Source organism: Gadus chalcogrammus, chromosome 9 (assembly GCF_026213295.1).
Source record: "Gadus chalcogrammus isolate NIFS_2021 chromosome 9, NIFS_Gcha_1.0, whole genome shotgun sequence".
NCBI classification, from domain to species: Eukaryota; Metazoa; Chordata; class Actinopteri; order Gadiformes; family Gadidae; genus Gadus; species Gadus chalcogrammus.
Window position 1 is genome coordinate 25,428,725 of NC_079420.1, and position 19,752 is coordinate 25,448,476.

At 50.7% G+C, this 19,752-nt stretch overlaps 1 protein-coding gene across 3 annotated transcripts in view; it reads right to left on the minus strand.

The window, feature by feature from the left end:
* The window catches only part of polr3b (polymerase (RNA) III (DNA directed) polypeptide B), a 30,137-nt gene that overhangs the window by 1,703 nt on the left and 8,682 nt on the right, over positions 1-19,752 (minus strand). For 2 of the 3 annotated variants that reach the window (XM_056598488.1, XM_056598490.1), the window contains 12 exons: positions 14,980-15,142; positions 14,126-14,279; positions 13,576-13,650; positions 13,307-13,405; positions 12,926-13,053; positions 9,734-9,943; positions 9,137-9,295; positions 8,619-8,736; positions 7,807-7,949; positions 5,866-5,969; positions 2,781-2,947; positions 2,526-2,639 (listed from right to left, as the gene is read on the minus strand). In XM_056598488.1, the coding sequence (XP_056454463.1) occupies positions 2,526-2,639; positions 2,781-2,947; positions 5,866-5,969; positions 7,807-7,949; positions 8,619-8,736; positions 9,137-9,295; positions 9,734-9,943; positions 12,926-13,053; positions 13,307-13,405; positions 13,576-13,650; positions 14,126-14,279; positions 14,980-15,142 (1,634 nt within the window). Of the gene's footprint in view, positions 1-1,691; positions 1,778-2,525; positions 2,640-2,780; positions 2,948-5,865; positions 5,970-7,806; positions 7,950-8,618; positions 8,737-9,136; positions 9,296-9,733; positions 9,944-12,925; positions 13,054-13,306; positions 13,406-13,575; positions 13,651-14,125; positions 14,280-14,979; positions 15,143-19,752 lie in introns of all 3 variants that reach the window. The other variant, XM_056598491.1, reaches the window with a different exon arrangement.

Sequence of the window (19,752 nt, forward strand, 5' to 3'; positions counted from 1 at the left end):
TATAGTTATTAGATTAAGTGACATAATGTACGTCCTTTATTTCAGTTAGGGGAGTAGGCAAATTGATTTCAAAGTCAGGATGGGCATTATGACCATGTGTAACATAGCGCAATGTTCTGCAATCGTCCGTCCCTGTAATATAGCCTTGATGGTCACTGTTGGTGTTGGTCCGAAGTAGGCTCATGATGTATTGATATTGTAATGTCAGTGGGGTTGTTTCAGTGTTCACTTGTTGTCAGTCACATCAGTTAGCCTGCTGCCCGCATTCAGCGCACCGCCACCCTAATCCGCAGGTCACGTTAATGAGCAATCGCGAAAATGCTCCCATAATCCTTTCTTGATTAAGTTTGTATTGTTTGTTGTTTCCCCAAGATATCTGTTAGCATGTTTTTCTTTCTTCAGAATAAGCTACCTGGCATAGGCATTTTATAAAATTTCAGAAGAATTTAGAATGTAGGCTACACACCGTGTAATGATGTAGGTATGAATACAGAGGCAGGTCTTTCTAATGAGGCCGCTGACCCCCCGAAGCTGGTGGGGTAACCGTAACACTGGTCCTTCCTACTGCAGGACACTGAGTGGGACAGCAGGTCTCCTCTGGGGGTTAACCCTAACACTGGTCCTTCCTACTGCAGGACACTGAGTGGGACAGCAGGTCTCCTATGGGGGTTAACCCTAACACTGGTCCTTCCTACTGCAGGACACTGAGCGGGACAGCATGTCTCCTCTGGGGGAGGTAACCCTAACACTGGTCCTTCCTACTGCAGGACACTGAGCGGGACAGCATGTCTCCTCTGGGGGGCCCACACACAGGGAGGACATGAGGACATCACTCGTTTACATGCAGAGTCATTATCGGATAAAGAAACTAATAAGACCTAAACCAGACTTTTAAAGTGCATTTAAACACCTTTACCCGATCTACTTCCTCGATCATAGTCCGGTTTCTACCTGCATGTAAACCCGCGTCGGATTTCGCGTTCTGCGCATGCTCAAGATCTTGTGGCCGGGGGACGTGAGCCGGAAGTAGAAGGAGACGGTAGCCATTTTGTTGTCGCCATAGACATATAAACAATTTTTATTTCTTATATTATTTCTTAATAAATATTTAATTATTTCTTAAAAACGAGAAACTGAGATTTATTCAAACAGGTAACGCAGAAGATGGAGGAAGCCGATGAGATGCCATTACCCCCTATAAAGTGAAACCCCATATCATCATCAATACGCATTCAGTACACACTACGCTTCGATTTCACTCAAGGCTAAATTAAAAGCACATGTTTTCCTAAACATTGGTCATCAACAAGGTTGTAAAGTAGTAACTTCGGGCACATCTGTCAAAATAAACTTTTTTTTCTTCTGACGTATACAATCTTTATTCATTCATTGCGCCGCGACCGAACTGACAGGGATATTCTCTGATATTATGAATCTTAAAGACCGCGTCTGGTTCTCTGACTCTCTGGTACTTTCACAACAAAGAGTCGTAGTGGGGGTTATCTTGGCCATGGTGGAGACGGATTTGGGGGAAAGGAAGTTAGGCTTTGACTCTGAAGTCAAGATTGAAGCGCTACATGTAGGAGTAGAGGTACGGCCAAACTGAACGCGCCTAACCTGCCGCTTGATCATTGTGTGTCACAAAAATGGTTCAACACGCCTCGCGCATAAAACGGTCAGTGTGGCTGTACCTTAAGGGATTGTTGCCGTATGCGGGACAGCTGTCAGTTCACTTCGGGTCCATGTAATTTTCTCCGACGCTCCATTGTTCCTACATCTCGGTCGGAGAAATGACATGGACCCAAAGTGAGCTATCTACTGAAAACATCTTTCTCGAATGCCACCTGTGTTTGTTGTTATAGAGGTCAACCGGAAGTGGCTCTATAACCACTTGTTGAAAGGGCTACAGCACCACCTAGGGTAGCGGATTCAGCCATGCTCCGGCCATTATCCGATCTCTTAAAGGCCATGCACGTTCGGATAATTGACAAGGTCCGTTCGAGTAGCAAAATCGGTATAAGGCTTAATCCGATCTAGCTGTCCCATATAAACGCACTGACTGTGTATTATGGTATAGGATGTGTGTATTGAGGGCTTTAGGAAGAACCTCAAATGAGGGATCTAGCTTTGTATGTTAAAGGGGCTCTAGGTAAGGTTAAAGTGCTATTATTTGAGATATGCGTCTAATTAAGTGAAATGCTCTGTGAAATATTGCGTTTGGGGTGTAGGGAGGACGAGAGGACTTATTTTGGTTGTTTAGTTTCAAAATATTGCTCCCTTCTACTCTTTAAACCTGTTTATTGTAGAACTGATAGAATTGTGACAGAGCAGGTGTTCAGTAACGGCCTGTCAGAGTGTGTGTGGTGATGTCCGGTTTAACCTGTGTGCATTGATTGGCCGATGCACTGGGGGGGTGCAGCCTCGCCCTGTCCCCCCCAGGGTCTACTCAGTCCGGCTCGGGCCGACCACCGAACACCCCTGCTGCAGCAGGAGGGAGAGAGAGCGGTGTGCGTGCAGGGCGGTACCTGGTGAGGACGGCGCGCGGCCCTCTCGCCCGGGCGTGCATCTTATCCAGGACCATGTGCTTCAGCTTCTGGTAGTAGACCGGTCCAAAGTAGATGTAGGCCTCCAGGGACTCTCTGGGGACGAGGAGCGGATCCGGAATAAAGACCCAACCAAACCACACAAACTTGTTTTTACATTTGTCGTTTTTAAATGGTTCTGTCTGATATATTTCTCCTCTTATAACGAGGTGATGAGGGTGTCGGTGGAGCAGTTACCCGGTGATGCCGGAGGTCACGTAGTCCTTGCCCTGGTAGTTGTATCCGAACCGGATCAGATCCTCACACACGTCTTTCACTTTACTTCCCCCGAATGCCGTGCCGTAGTGGAACCGGCCGTCCAGAACCCCAGCCTTACCGGCCAGCAACTCGATCAGCTTCCCAACCTGGAAGCACATCAGACTCTACTGAACCTAACATAGAAGTACACCTAGATCAGACTCTACTGAACCTAACATAGAAGTACAACTAGATCAGACTCTACTGAACCTAGCATAGAAGTTAAACTAGATCAGACTCTACTGAACCTAACATAGAAGAACAACTAGATCAGACTCTACTGAACCTAACATAGAAGAACAACTAGATCAGACTCTACTGAACCTAACATAGAAGAACAACTAGATCAGACTCTACTTAACCTAACATAGAAGAACAACTAGATCAGACTCTACTGAACCTAACAGAAGTACAACTAGATCAGACTCTACTGAACCTAACATAGAAGAACAACTAGATCAGACTCTACTGAACCTAACATAGAAGAACAACTAGATCAGACTCTACTGAACCTAACAGCCACTGAACCTAACATAGAATGAAAACAGGGACATCCGGTAAAGTAAACATGCAGCTGCTACGCTATGCTGGGAGTTGCTGGCCCCCAAGTTTGAGCTGGGACCACTTTAATCTGCATGGACCACTACTGGAACTCTCAACCAATCACAGCATTTCCCTGTTACTGAGCAAAGCTCCAACAGACACATTATATTATACATATCTATAAACAGATATGTTGCAAGCACTGGAACAATTGAAACACTGACTAATCCCCCGACTCTGCCGGACTGGAGAGGACAAATCTAAACAATACCGCTAAAGGTCACAGCCAGGTGACCTCCAACCCCAACACATAAAAGGAAACACCTACTCTCATTTCACTCCGAGGAGCAGAGAGCCGTCCCTCCCAGACCAAACATATCTTGGTGTTGTCCACGACAACCGTCCAGAGTAAAGACAGAGACAAACAGCTTTACCACTATAGACCACTCCAGTTTACAGTTTAGGAGGGGGGCGTCGGGGGTCCTACCAGGAAGGGCTGTTTACCTTTGCTCGAATCTAATGAACAATTGTGATATAGCTTTAGTCTGTATCAGTCTGCTAGAGCTTGTAGCGGTTGCCTCGGCAACAACCCTGTGTTTCAGGAAGTAGTGTTGGTGGTTGTGTGCTCCATGGATGAAGCTAATGGAGGCTTGGTTGCAGAAGTACATCCCGGTGAGTACAGTCCTCCTCTTGTCAAGGTCCAGTTGAGCTCGAGAACTTCAACAGTCCCTCGGGCTTCATCTCAGGAGGACTCCAGGAGCAGTAGAGAGTGGATTTAGCATGAGGCGCTTTACAGTATGTTGTGCCTATCGCCAACGTTCAAGATGAAGCCATGGAATGCTGACGTTATATTTCTGAATCTTTTCTGGACCCAGGAACTTCGGAGAGCATTCACTGATTTTGAAATGGCGAACTATACTTGACGGAAGATGGAAAGATGGAAACAAGTTTGCTTTTGATCATCCCATTGGGGAGGGATCACAAATACACAGCTTTACCATTTGAAGGTCACCTATAAGCTTGTCAAAACATAGATATCCACACAGCGCTACAGGAAGCTAACTCCTTCAGGGCCTGCACTAAGCATCACCATCCACCAGGGGGAGACACCGGGGGGGAGACACCAGGGAGGAGACACCAGGGAGGAGACACCAGGGGGGAGACACTATGGGGGAGACACCAGGGAGGAGACACCAGGGAGGAGATACCAGGGGGGAGGACACCAGGGAGGAGAAACCACGGGGGAGGAAACACCAGGGAGGAGGAGACACCAGGGAGGAGACACCAGGGGGGAGGAGACACCAGGGAGGAGGAGACACCAGGGAGGAGGAGACACCAGGGGGGAGACACCAGGGAGGAGACACCAGGGAGGAGGAGACACCAGGGAGGAGGAGACACCAGGGGGGAGGAGACACCAGGGGGGAGGAGACACCAGGGGGGAGGAGACACCAGGGGGGAGGAGACACCAGGGGGGAGGAGACACCAGGGGGGAGGAGACACCAGGGAGGAGACACCAGGGAGGAGACACCAGGGGGGAGACACCAGGGAGGAGACACCAGGGGGGAGACACCAGGGAGGAGACACCAGGGGGGAGGAGACACCAGGGGGGAGGAGACACCAGGGAGGAGACACCAGGGGGGAGGAGACACCAGGGGGGAGGAGACACCAGGGGGGAGGAGACACCAGGGAGGAGGAGACACCAGGGAGGAGGAGACACCAGGGAGGAGGAGACACCAGGGAGGAGGAGACACCAGGGAGGAGGAGACACCAGGGGGGAGGAAACACCAGGGGGGAGACACCAGGGGGGAGGAGACACCAGGGAGGAGACACCGGGGGGGGGGAGACACCAGGGAGGAGACACCAGGGGGGAGGAGACACCAGGGGGGAGGAGACACCAGGGGGGAGGAGACACCGGGGAGGAGACACCAGGGAGGAGACACCAGGGAGGAGACACCAGGGAGGAGAAGACACCAGGGAGGAGGAGACACCAGGGAGGAGACACCAGGGGGAGACACCAGGGGGGAGGAGACACCAGGGAGGAGACACCAGGGGGGAGGAGACACCAGGGGGGAGACACCAGGGAGGAGACACCAGGGAGGAGACACCAGGGGGGAGGAGACACCAGGGGGGAGGAGACACCAGGGGGGAGGAGACACCAGGGGGGAGGAGACACCAGGGGGGAGGAGACACCAGGGGGGAGGAGACACCAGGGAGGAGGAGACACCAGGGAGGAGACACCAGGGGGGAGGAGACACCAGGGAGGAGACACCAGGGAGGAGACACCAGGGGGGAGGAGACACCAGGTAGGAGGAGACACCAGGGAGGAGGAGACACCAGGGAGGAGGAGACACCAGGGAGGAGGAGAGACCAGGGAGGAGACACCAGGGGGGAGGAGACACCAGGGAGGAGGAGACACCAGGGAGGAGGAGACACCAGGGGGGAAACACCAGGGAGGAGACACCAGCTCTGGGAGCGTACCTACCGTCATTCTGGACGGGTAGCCGTGGGGGTTCATGATGATGTCCGGACAGATCCCCGTGTCACAGAACGGCATGTCCTCCTGCTGAACGATGAGGCCACACACACCTGGCACACACACACACACACACACACACACACACACACACACACACACACACACACACACACACACACACACACACACACACACACACACACACACACACACACACACACACACACACACAGTTGACTAGTTATAGATGTGGCAAATTGGAATGGATGCATTTAGTACTAAATGTGCTAAATGCCCTCCTCATGGCGGGACCGTCTCCTCGTACCGCCGACATGGAGATGGACCAGCAGCAGTAAACCGGGGCAGTCAGGAGAGTGGGGACACAGGGGCCTCTTGTGATTCACACGAGGTGTGGGAGGCCGGGGGCCCAGCCGCTAGGAGTCTTAAGTGTGAGCGCAAATGTTTGCTAAAAGGCCGAGGCACTCTTCCCCGGGGCAGGGTAAACACATCGTAGGCCCATTTGCAAATGAAAAAGGAACGAAAGAAAGAAAGAGAAAGAACAAGAGAGAGAGAGAACAAGAGAGAGAGAACAAGAGAGAGAGACAGAGAGACAGAGAGAGAGAGAACAGAGAGAGAGAGAGAGAGAGAGAGAGGAAACAGAGAGCGAGAGAACAGAGGCAGAGAAAGAGAAAGAAAGAAAGGTGCTTAGCTTGACAGTGAGACCAGGATTACACAGCCGTGACTTTCAGTGTGAGTCCCAGGAAGTGGCACGAGGAGGGGGGGAGGGGGGAGGGAGAGGGTCAGCTCAAGAGGAGAAATTGAACCCGTCTAACTGGGGAAAATGCACTAGCAGTGAGCAGACCAGTCAGAGGGTTGGCCGCTCACAGGACGCAGAGGGTTTGAGATGCAGAGGGGAGTGAGGTGCAGAGAGACAGAGAGAGACAGAGAGAGACAGAGACAGAGACTAGGTTCCAGCGTAGACATGCTTGGTGTTGTTTGTTTTGTGTGAAAGTGAATGATAAAAGAGGCGTGAAATCAGCAGAGAAAGGCAGGACAACAGCCAGGGTGCCCGGCCCTCCACCCCGCCCCTTACAGCCCCACGCTGGCGGCTCGCACAATGAGCGCCCCCCCCCTCACCGCCACCCCAGCTGTGTGTGGAGCTGTGTGTGTGTGTGTGTGTGTGTGTGTGTGTGTGTGTGTGTCCGGTAAATAATTAACTGGGGAGCTGAAGGCGAGAACACGTTAGTGCTGCCAACATGCAAAAACAACTAAACGTATTTAGCTACGCTTTATATTATCGATTTAATATAATGAAACATATTTATACGTCATGCATTGATTGGTGATCTGCTTGATAACAGCCGCTGGCCCCCCCCCGCACCAGTGGTGGACGGACGGGCCCCGGGCCGGGTGACCCCCCGGTGACCCCCCTGGCGCAGGGCGTCCTACGCTGACCGGTCCCCAGGCGCTCTTAATGAACTGGGTGAATTATGCGTGGCGCCAGATAGCTTTCTGATTAAAACATCATACTGGTCCACTATAGGGGGGGTGCAGCCAAACAATGGAGGTTGTAAACACTTTTCCCAGGAGCGGCAGAATACTGCTGGGCTGTAATACATTTACATAGTCTGGGGCGGGACAAAGAGCCAATTAATGGCAAAGGAACCCCTCGAGAAAAAAAGGGAGACACCGACACACACACAGAGAGAGAGGGAGAGGGAGAGAGAGAGAGAAAAAGACTGGCACTGGGAATTGACTCAACAAATGTGCAGAGACGAGGACCTGCTGCAGATACTGACCTGCAGACCCTCTCCCCCAGCCCGGTGGGGCTGCAGACCCTCTCCCCCAGCCCGGTGGGGCTGCAGACCCTCTCCCCCAGCCCGGTTGGGCTGCAGACCGCCCACTGAGTTGTGGGACTGAACACAGAGGATATGTTTGGGTTCTGACCTTTCTGTCCGTGCCGACTGCTGAACTTGTCTCCGATCTCGGGTCTCCTGGTCTGCCTGAGGAGGATCTTGATGAGGAAGGCGTCTTCGGCGTTGGATGAGATCATCACCTTCTCGATGTAGGAGTCGGTGGAGCCCTTGTAGCTGGAGAAGGAGCGGGAGAACCCTCGCGTTATACTCTTCAACTCAACAGTCTCTAATACTAACTACTGCACCTCCAGAGGGAGAGGGAGGGCACTGCCACACAACCCCCTCCTCCCAGGACATACTGGGGGGTCTGATTGGGCGGTGAGGGGGAAGTGGGGTGAGGTGGATGTGGGGGTGAGGTGAGATGGATGTGGGGGTGAGGGTGAGGTGGATGTGGGGGTGAGGTGAGGTGGATGTGGGGGTGAGGTGAGGTGGGGGTAAGGGGGGTGGGCGGGGCTCTGAGTGGTGAGGTGGATGTGGGCGGTGCTCTGAGTGGTAAGGTGGATGTGGGCGGGGCTCTGGGTGGTGAGGTGGATGTGGGCGGGGCTCTGGGTGGTGAGGTGGATGTGGGCGGGGCTCTGAGTGGTGAGGTGGATGTGGGCGGGGCTCTGGGAGGTGGGGTGGGCGGGGCTCTGGGAGGTGGGGTGGACGGGGCTCTGGGTGGTGGGGTGGACGGGGCTCTGGGTGGTGAGGTGGATGTGGGCGGGGCTCTGGGAGGTGAGGTGGATGTGGGCGGGGCTCTGGGAGGTGGGGTGGATGTGGGCGGGGCTCTGGGAGGTGGGGTGGATGTGGGCGGGGCTCTGGGAGGTGAGGTGGATGTGGGCGGGGTTCTGGCGGTGGGCTCACCCGATGGGCACGTCCCTGTACTGGGGCTGGCCTGGCTGGGTGCTGCCCTCCAGTGGCGTCTGGGTCACGGTCGGCATGGCCTTGTTCACCAACACCTGCTTGTTCTCCACTTTCTCCCCTGCACCACCGGGCACAGAGAACAGACAGTGGAGGAATGACATACTGTTTAAAGCCATAACACGCCTGAAGAAACACGCACCAGAACGGCCTTATGCTGGATTTGAACCTGTAGGGGTGAGGAAAGGAATTTTTTATAGATAGATGAAAAGATAGATCATCATTTGTATGTCGTTATAAATCTGCTCAATCATTATCAATACAGATTGTTAAGCCTAACCCTAAGCCTATACTTGCTGACTTTGCAATTACAATAAAGTTGAATCGACTTGATTAACTTGATCACTGTGAACCTAAAAGTTGTTTGGTTCCATTAGAAATAACCAACAACAAGCCAGCCTTAACATCTGCAACATGGCTGAACCCAGAGAGCATGCTGGGAGAAGTGAGGTGTTCCTCACCAGGGGAGCAGATGCCGTCGGCGTCCAAGATGTTGTGCCTCCAGATGGGCTTGCGCGTGGCTGCGTCCAGCATGGGGCCCATCACCTTGTCGAACGTCTGGTTGGTATAGCGCCTCAAGGTGCACTTAGCGTTCTTATACACAAGGCACCTTCCGAACCCTAAGAGGGACAGGACCGTGTTCATAGGCTTCAGTCTGCTCAACAACAAAGGAACTACAGCTTTGATTAATCCTCAGGATGCATTTTCCACGCCATGTCATTAGCCATTGACATGTTTCCCAATAAATCCCGGTCTTTGATTAGCATCAGTTGTTAGGTTTGAGGGTCTCTTCTTAATCACCTTGGCCAACAAACATGATTCCATTTGTGTGAGTGGCTGCACAAATAGCCATTGCTACAAAAAAATTGAGTATGAAAGGTTATTCTATTCTATTCTTATATAATAATCGTTAATAAAACCTTGAATCCTTTAGCCCTTTCTTCTCGATGCTAGAAAAGTTCATTATTTGCATCAGACACACACACACACACATGATAAAGGGTCATAAAGCAGGAATAGCTTTCCCATGGTAACTCTCTCCTCAGGGCCTGCTCTACCTCTGTCCAGCGAGGCCTTGTTGAGGATCAGGGCGTCCTCAATGTCATAGCCGCTGTAGCTCATCACCGCCACAGTGGCGTTCTGGCCGGCAGGGAGCTTCTCGAAGTTGATGAGCTCGATGGTCTTGGTCTTCACCATGGGCTTCTGGGGGTAGGCCAGCAGATACATCAGCGTGTCGATGCGGTTCCGCTGGTTGTAGCCGATGGTGCCTGGAGGGAGACGGTGACATGAACCACAGGTTGTGCATTTAGGGAGAATTAACTAACAGAAAATATTCTTAACAGCCAACGATATTACAGGCATATAATGAGGTGCACATTTTATAAACGTGTCCCGAAGCGGAGAGTCCAGCCAGTGACACCGTTGTGTTTAAAGCCTTTAAAGTGAAAAGGGGAATCAAAATGACTTTCATTCCACATATAGAGTCAGACATTCCCTGATGGATGCTCATTTCCTCTCCCCTCCCGAGGGTCAAAGGTCAGCTAATGAAGGCTTCCCATATGGACCCCAGGTATGAGCTGGGGTCAGTCCGGGTCAGGGTCGGGCTACTGAGAGATCAGGGGGAGTTATCAACGTCTGTCAGAGATTAACACGGCCGCCCCCCTCTGGAAGGAGGAGCTTTTGTCCGCCGCCATTAGTCGACAATCGGGCTACAAGCACAGAGTTTGTGGTAATGGGCTCCGACCACTCGGCTCCATTTGCACATGTATAGGGCTGTCCACACAAGACCTCAGAGCCAGAGGATATTGGGCCAAATATAGTTCCAGTCTGCGTGTTTGTAAAGCGGGGCAGGGGGGGGGGGGGTTACTATTACAAATGTTAGCCGGGCCATTTAAGGGGGTTCTGGTTGCCACGGCGCCGAGGGTGCGTACTCTGGGGTCTTTTGCAGCTGAGCATACTGACCCCGCATGCAGAGGACGGCTCACCAATGAATCACTAATGAGACTCTGGGTGACTGGCAGGCAAAGGGCCCACACACACACACTGGTGTGTATTGGTCTGTGTATAAACATAGACATGGGGGGAGAGGTGTGTGCGTGCGCGTGTGTGTGTGTGTGTGTGTGTGTGTGTGTGTGTGTGTGTGTGTGTGTGTAGGGGGGCGAGGGGTCAAGACTTTGTATAATTGGCATTCGTCAGTGTATTCCATTGTTTGTAACACACACACACACACACACACACACACACACACACACACACACACACACACACACACACACACACACACACACACACACCTCTGTGGAAGATTCTCCAGTGAGGAAGATCCTCCTTAACATTGTTGAGAATAAAAAATGTAGATTGTCCAGACCACTGTTATGAATTAATGCCCTTAAATATGACTACTTTAATGCCTTTGTTTATGTAATGTTCGTTTCCCTGGGTAGAGGGACATTAGCACCCCCTATCGCCTATTGACAATTCCTTCAGGGAGGACGTTCCTCCCTCAGCCTCCATTGACTCCCATTCATTTCCCCGAAAGTGTTGGCGGCCGGTGAATAACATGGGGCTCAAAGGGATACAGGAGGAAAGACCTCCTCTGAGTGGGTGTGACTAGCTCAGGAATCTGGATCCCACCTACGTCTGTTCACGAATAGGCTTGAACCCTGGCTGCGCTGTGAACCAATAAGCAGGAGCCCTGGCTGTGGAGCAGCCCGGAGGGAGGGGTTATCCCCTCAAGTCTAGGCTACGACAACCAACGAACCCGCTCAGTCGTATCCCTCGTTTCCACCGAGCGGTGCGCTACTGGTTATTGCGGTACAGTGCGACTCGCTTATATTGCCTGTATTGACGAACGCAACAACGTCTCGGTTGCCTGCGGCCGGGCTGCCTGCGAGGAGGATTGACTTGATCTATAAATGAAGTCCCTCAATCTTAATTGGCTCTTAACACCATGACCAACATTCTGAAATACCTATTAACAGCCACATTTGCCTCAAACAATGTTAGGCTTACAACCCATGTAAATAGTTGTGAAATAATATTTGTGTTAGGCCCAATGGGCCCAATGATAGGCCCAGATTTTATTATTTAGTTTTACAAGTCAAGAGTAGGCCTGATTTGACTAATTGGCTTTGCATCCTTTCCTTCTGTCCTTGTATTCCAAGACATGCTGCCCACCAGCTTTCAAAGTAAAATGCTGCCATTAGTGGATTTGTATCAATTCACATAATTATCCCTCCCTGCTATTTTGTAGTTCACCAAAACACCCTGAAACAACTTCAGTCTCACATAGTTATGCCACCATACACCATTAACAGTGCAAGCAGGCCAATGGCAACCAAGCGCGCAGTCCTTTCTCCCTCACTTTAAAAACCACAACCCGGTCCACTTGACATCGTGTAGGTGCATGACACGTGGTAGGCCTACCGTAAAACTTCAATAGCCCAGGCTTTCATTTGTTTCAATAACTGAACTATCGAACAAATATCTTGCTCAGCAAAGATGGGAAATACTATAACATTTATTATTTACACCAGTATAAATGTTCCTACCGTACGTAGGCCTTATACACATTACCAGGCAATAGAATAACGCCCACCCACACACACACACACGGTGGCGGAGTGGTAATCGGGAGAGTCGGGAGTATTCCCGTTGGGCCGTTAACGTTTCGGGGCTGCCAGGCTGATTACTGCGGGATAACCATATTGTGTTTATAATAGTTCCTTGCAGCGCCGTCCGTCAGCCTGAGCTGTGCGCCCGCATCCTCTCACTCACTCAACAGACGCTACACTCACTAACTGTCAACTTCGCAACCAAGTCGATTTTGTCTAGAGGGGAGTAACTGAGCGGCCCCTCCTGAAGTGGTACAGCCCAGGTGGGCCTTGAATTGCGATTGGTCAGAAAGACGCGACAGCTAATGACAACATTGAACTCTCGTGCAGGCTTTAACAGAGCGACACACAAACACACATTTTTAAGTGTGTGTGTGTGTGTGTTTTTTTCACCCGCTCCGTATACTTGCTTGTCCCAACAAGTTTGTGAGGCGTGCAATGTTTGCCAAGCCAAAAGAGCGTTAATCGCGCGATAAAATAATTAACACCGTTAAAATTGGTTTGCGTTAACGCCGTTAGTAACGCGTTAAACTGACAGCACTAATATATATAGTAGCCAACTTTTTGTCTTGTGAGAAAGGATTCTATTTTTGAAATCGATCTATCCACAGTGGCTTATGATGGACTGAGACTTACCCATGGCCTGCTTGCCCATAGCACACTGGTATGTGTTCCTAGGGGACTGGTTATGGTGGGGGTAGGGGATGAGACCAGCACATACTCCAAGCAGCGTGAAGGGCTCGATCTCCAGGTGTGTTGTCTCTCTGCATAAACATAACGACAAGAGAAGACACGCACAGCACGGTGAGAGCAGAGACCTCACACATCCTCCCAGTCGTCCACCACGGAAATCTGTAGCATGTTTCAGCATCTACACATCAAATACCACTGGCCTGCTGTCATCCTACCCTTCAGAAGAAAGATCGAGAAAGAAACCGGTCCTAGGGAAGCATCACTTCAGCCTAATAAACCCATCAATGATTCATTCATTACGACTTTGGTGGTCAGGATACTCACTTGGTGATCATGTGCTCATAGAGAGCTATCTGACAGTCGTTCTCCTCGTTCACGTCCAGATACTCCACCAAACTCTCGTGAAGGAAATCCTCAAAGGTTCTGACAAGACAGGAGTGATAAGTCAATCAACAATACATCGTCTCCATGATAACACAGGACAGGAGAGATGGGATACATCAATCAACAATACACCGCCTCAATGACAACACAGGACAGGGAGACAAGGACAAGGTTATGTTGTCACAGTAACGTGTTGTGAGGTGTTGTACCTGTAGCCCTGAGAAAGCTCATCGATGTGTCGGTTCTTCACCATCGGCTGACCTTTCTTCACGATGATATAGGGCCTAACGACATTGGTCAGAGGTCAACGGATCATCTATCAAGGCTTGAGGTCAGGTTGGTCTCATTTACAATTTCACAAAACTGTGAATGATAAACATGTCAATAATATTGTAAAAGGGAACAATTGATTTCATTAAGGTATATTTATTTCATAATCCTGTGAGCACAAAACAGTGTACACATTTATTTCTATGTTTCTATGTCTTGAATATCTTTATATACACACATACGATATGATTATTCATGCTGCATGCAACTTGTGGAGTCAGAATAGAAAGCACAGAGGCCGTAGAGAAATTAAAATATATATTCTCAATATTCAAGATTCAAACAATATCAGTAGTGGCAATGTTAATGTAAATGCAAAACCAAATTTAAACATTACAAACACATTTAAACAATTACATGCAGACATGATGAAGCGTGATGCACACCTACAATACACCCCACATTACAGGACATCTGTAGTTCTCCTACCGACACAGGCGCCCCCCGTCCGAGGAGATGTACACACAGCGGTCCGTCAGGTTGGTTGAGATGGAGACGAACTCTGTGATGAAGCCAGCTCGACGCATCAGCCTGAAGGTGCTGACCAGCTTCTGGTGGTCTCTGATCACCCCCAGGATGTTACCTGGGACACACACACACACACACACACACACACACACACACACACACACACACACACACACACACACACACACACACACACACACACACACACACACACACACACACACACACACACACACACACACAGTTATAGAGTGTGTGGTCCTATAGCGCATATATGCCTGAACACAAAGACCCCCGTGGTCTTGAGCAGCAGCAGCAGGCAGCTAATTAAACGACAGCTATTATAATTTGACAGTTATCGTAAACAAGCAAAAAAGGACCTAATGACAACACGCTGTAATTAATGGGCCAAGTTGTGTCACAACAATAATATCAACCGGTGGCACACGATTAATGACTTATTGGCCAGCCTTGCCTCCCTTCATGGTATTAGCCATTAGGTTTCAAACAGGATGGATTAGTAGCTCCTTTTCAAGTCGTCCTTTAATAGAAAGAACCAAAGAAGAAAAGCCTTCCTCTTTGTTTACGGGCCTTCTATGCACTTAGGACACCGTTGAATCATAATGAAATGGGGGGAAGGTTTCAACAACCATAAACTAAATAATAAATGTTCATTAAGGGGAAACCCAAATATCCCGACAAAAATGTCCATTTGGGACCCAGGACAGCAGAAGACCTTCCTTCCCGGTCCCTGGAGATGGAAGCTCTTCTCCAGGTCTGGTGGGTTAGGTTTGGCCATCATCTCTCCTCCCTACCGTTGAGGAAGACGAGGAAGACGGAGGGGTAGGAGAGCTCCTCTCCACACAGCAGGTTGACGTCCTCTACGCCCAGGTTCATGGCCAGCTTGATGATGGGTCCGTCCTCCATGTCAGTGGTGATGTGGGTCATCAGTGCCAGGTTCTTCACCAGACCACAGGCCTGGGGAACACACAAACCAACCAGGTTACAAGGACAGTACATCATTTAAAAAATACTCAATGTATCAAAGCTTAGTTAGAGACAAAAGGGATACAATATCAACAAAATGCTATCAATTCTACAAATAAGACTGGTTCAAAGGCATTCTATATTTTGTGTGTCCAAAGAGGAAACAACATCTGGAAGTTAAGACTGAAACACGCGTCTCTGAAGAGCACAGAGGAGCGTCTGACCTATCAGGGGACCTCTCCTCCCATTGGTTCAGGGCATCCATCTTTCATGTCAATCACATGCACGCACACAGCACTAACATAGCTTCACCACAACTCTCCTCAATTGTGGAGAAATTAAGGGAGGGAGTAGAAAGGGGGGGCGGCACGTCAGTTTTTATCTGCTCTCTACCTTCCCAACTCACAAAAGTGTCGTCGCGTCTTTACTTTATTCCGCGTTTAGACAAGCATTTTTGGGAGGAAATCTGCATGCAAACAGTGACGCAAAAGTGTGTGGAACTCGATTGGGTATACATGCGAGGCGGCAAGGTGGTGTTGTGATACACTATCACACAACACCGCCATGTCTGAGGGCATGCGTAGAATCTTCCTTCTTCTCTCATCTGCGCCGCGAAAACCAAAACAAGGCTACCGCTGCGTGTAATTACAGATCCTTCTCTGTTCAGTAAAACTATCTGTACATATCCTATACATTTCGTGCAAAGACTCCTGTAAGTTTATTAGAGCTGCCAGAGCAGCTTGAAGGTCCGACGCATGGAAATAATCCAACACGTTTGTTTATTTCCCTGTACTGGCGCATGTATGTGACGTAAACGGAGCGTATTCAAGTTTTCCCACTCGAGGGCGGTTTCAGTTTTGAGTTTTTCAGCCCCATAAACGCTGTCACCTTCTAAACGAAAAGGCTCCAGCAGCAAACATTCTTTGTGCATTCTTTAGGCGTGTCCCGCCACAAGATACTTTTTCCTCCCTCCCAGCCATATATTGAGGAGCTCCACAGATACTGGCCAGACCTGAGATCTCTATGTCATCATCACACCAGTGACAGCAGGTCCTTGGCTTCAATGCAGAATGCCAGCAAGCATGGACTTGACCAAATGCCAGCCGTAGAGCCGACCATTGCCTCCCTCATTGTGGCACCAGAGGAGGTGTTGAGGCCGAATGCTTGCTGTCCCATGCCACATTGTCGCATCACTAATGACCTATTAACAAAGTGCTATGACACAGCGGCACGTATCGGGAACTCCTTGTCCCATTTGATACTGGCCCTGTCTCGGTCCTTGCAATCATCCAGTGCAGATACTTCAGTGGATGATTCAGTCCAAGTGACACTTCTTTGCAAGCGTTTGCCTTCATGACCAGAGTGCTTGGTAGGCTGATGTCGTCACTTACGCGGGCCGCCAGGTATGGCTGGCCCAGTCCCCATTATCAGTGCCATGCCACATAACCCTCTGCACTCTCCCCGTAGTTCCAAGAGAGCTGTTTGGCCAAGCAGCACAACAGGCCTTGAATCGTGGTTTCCAGGCTAACCAGCAGTTTGCTAGCCTTCGGGGAGCTACATCCCTACCGCGAAAGCAGCCTCCACAAGGTTATGGCACCAATCGTCCTCTTTCGCCAGCGCGTCCTAGTGGTTATCCCAGGACCTCACCAGCTCCTGAGCGACCCCATCAACCCCGTCGGGCTCCCATAAGGCCAGGCACAGAGGGGTCTGTGCCCCAGGCCCACAAGAGGACGTGGGGGCAGGTACTGACGGCTCAGGGCCGGGCTCAGGGCACTTGGCCCAGCAGCACCTCATCTGCTGGGGAAGTTGCACTACAGACCCTTGGGTGGTGACCACGCTTTCCCGGGGGTACGATCTCCAATTCAGACGCCGGCCCCCAGTTTTCAAGGGAATCAGAATGACTACATTCAGCGATCCCACAAGGCGACAGGCCCTCAGCCAGGAGGTATCCACCCTCCTGGAGAAGAAGGCCATCGAGATCGTAGATCCTCAGACACAGCAAGTTGGGTTTTACTCAGTGTATTTTTTAGTTCCAAAAAAAGAGGGTGGGTTTCACCCTATACTGGACTTACGAGGGCTGAACAGTTTTCTTAAAGTATTGCCCTTTCACATGCTAAAGACAGCGGAAGTGCTCCAGGCCGTTGCACGGAAAAGCTGGTTCACATCAATAGATTTAAAGAATGCATATTTTCACGTCCCTATAGCACCACATCACAGGCCATACCTGCGCATCGCATTCGAAGGGCGGGCCTACCAGTAAAGGGTCCTCCCATTTGGGTTATCGCTAGCCCCACGGATCTTCACAAGGTGCATGCGGGCAGCGCTCGCACCAATGCAAGCCACCGGAATGCAAATCCTCTCTTATCTGGACAATTGAGAGCAGGACACCACAGCCCTCCTAGGCCATGTGGAAAGGTTGGGTCTTCCAGTCAACTATGGCAAAAGTAGTCCAATACCCAGCCAATAGGTACTGTTCCTTGGCATAACCCTGGACTCCGTCTAAATGCTTGCCTTCCCGTCTCCGCGGCGGGTAGACGCCATACTCCAGATCCTCCTGCATTTTCGGGAGGACAGGATGGTAAGGTACAGCCTTTTTCTCAGGCTGTTGGGAATGCTGACGTCAGTAACGTCAAAAGTGCCACTGGGCCTCCTCCACTTGCGGCCGTTCCAAGTTTGGACCAATGGCCTCCACTTAGATCCGAGGTTGCACGGATCCAGGAATGTCAGGGTGTCCAGTCAATACCTCCTGGCATTACAACCCAGGAGACGCAGGGCATATCTTGCCAAAGGTGTCACACTGGGTTCGATCCCCTCACGCCGCGAGGTGGTGGTGACCGATGCTTCGCTCTCTGGCTGGGGGGCAGTGTGGCAGCACAGGGCGATGAGATGGCTCTGGAGTGCGCAGCCCAGGACACAGCACATAAATGTGCTCGAGCTCCGTGCTATTTATTTAGCACTCCGCGAATTCCTGCCATATTTGAGGGGCAGACATGTTCTGGTACGATGCGACAACAAGTCAGCTGTCTACAATGTGAACCACCAAGGGGGCACAAGGTTGGCTCAGTCATTACGGGTTGAACAGCAACTTCTTGTATGGGATCTCCCTTACTTTTCCAGCCTCAGGGCTATGCACGTTCCAGGGCCACAGAACACGGGTGCAGACTTTTTCATGCCAGAGACCTCCGTCGGGGGAGCGCCAAATCCACCCAGAGGTAGTAGAGGCAATATGGAGCAAATATGGCACAGCAGAGGAGGACCTGTTTGCTTCAGAGTCCACAACACATTGTCCCCCTCTGGTTCTCTCTGTCAGAGACGAGTCCGATGGGACAGGATGCCCTTGCACAGCCATTGCCACGTCAGGTCCTTTATGCCTTCCCTCCATTTCCACTGATAAGGTTAACTCTAGACAGAGCTCCGAAGGGGAACCACAGACTCCTGCTGGTTGCCCCTAACTGGCCAGGGAGACCTTGGCTTCCAGTAATGTAAAGGCTGCTGGATGGAGGTCCATGGTGCCTGCCGAAGAGGCGGGACCTGCTCTCACAGCTGGGGGGCCTAATCTGGCACCCCAGACCTGCAGCTATGGGTTTGGCCCTTGAGGGGCCTGATCCACTTATAATGGAATGTGACCAGGAGATAGTTCAAACCATCATAGACTCAAGAGCTCCCTCCACCAGGGCACTTGCTATGCTAACAGGTGGAAGATATTTGCAAAGTGGTTTGAGGCTCAGAGAGAGGTACTGGAGTGTTCCTCAGTGCCAATTATACTGCGTTTTTTGCAGTCCTTACTGGAGAGGAAGCTATCTGCTTCCACTTTAAGGGTCTATGTGGCTGCCATTTCATCCAGGCACATTAAGGTTGATAGCCATGGGGGGGTGGTTGGGTCTCATTCATTGGTGACCCGATTTCTTAAAAGGAGCCCAGCGGAGGAACCCCCCACGGGCTGTCAAGGTTCCCTCATAGGACCTACCTCTGGTACTTGGGTCTGGACCTGTTTTCCTTGACTGCCTTTGCCTCTTAACATCAGAGGCCATTCCGCCAGGAGTGTCTCCACCTCCTGGGCAGCATTACGACGAGTGCCTCTAATTGAGATTTGTTCAGCGGCCTCCTGGGCGTCAGCGTGCACCTTTGCCCGATTTTACAGCGTCAATGTAGCTGCTCACCACGCAGTGGCTGCAGTAGTTTTTCAGGAACCCTCAGGCCCTTCCTAATAGGTGGGTACAGGATTCCTCGTGACTACACTGGTAAAAGTCATCCAGTGTTAAGCACTGCCTCTGGCGGTCAGTAAGAATGAAATAGAACAAGAGTTACGTATGCAACTACGGTTCTATGAATTCTGGATGACCGCCAGATTTCTCTGTCACTCGGAATCTTGCGAGAAGATTCTGAAGGGACATCTTGGAGAGTGACGTGGGCTTATATAGACGGGCGGCCCGACGTCATCGACGGTCACGTGTGACTTTATTATATATTAAATATAGATATTAGATATTAAATACTCGACCTACGCATGAGCGATGGATAACATCGAGTGCTAAGCACTGCCTCTGGCGGTCATCCAGAATTCATAGAACCGTAGTTACATACGTAACTCTCGGTTAGAT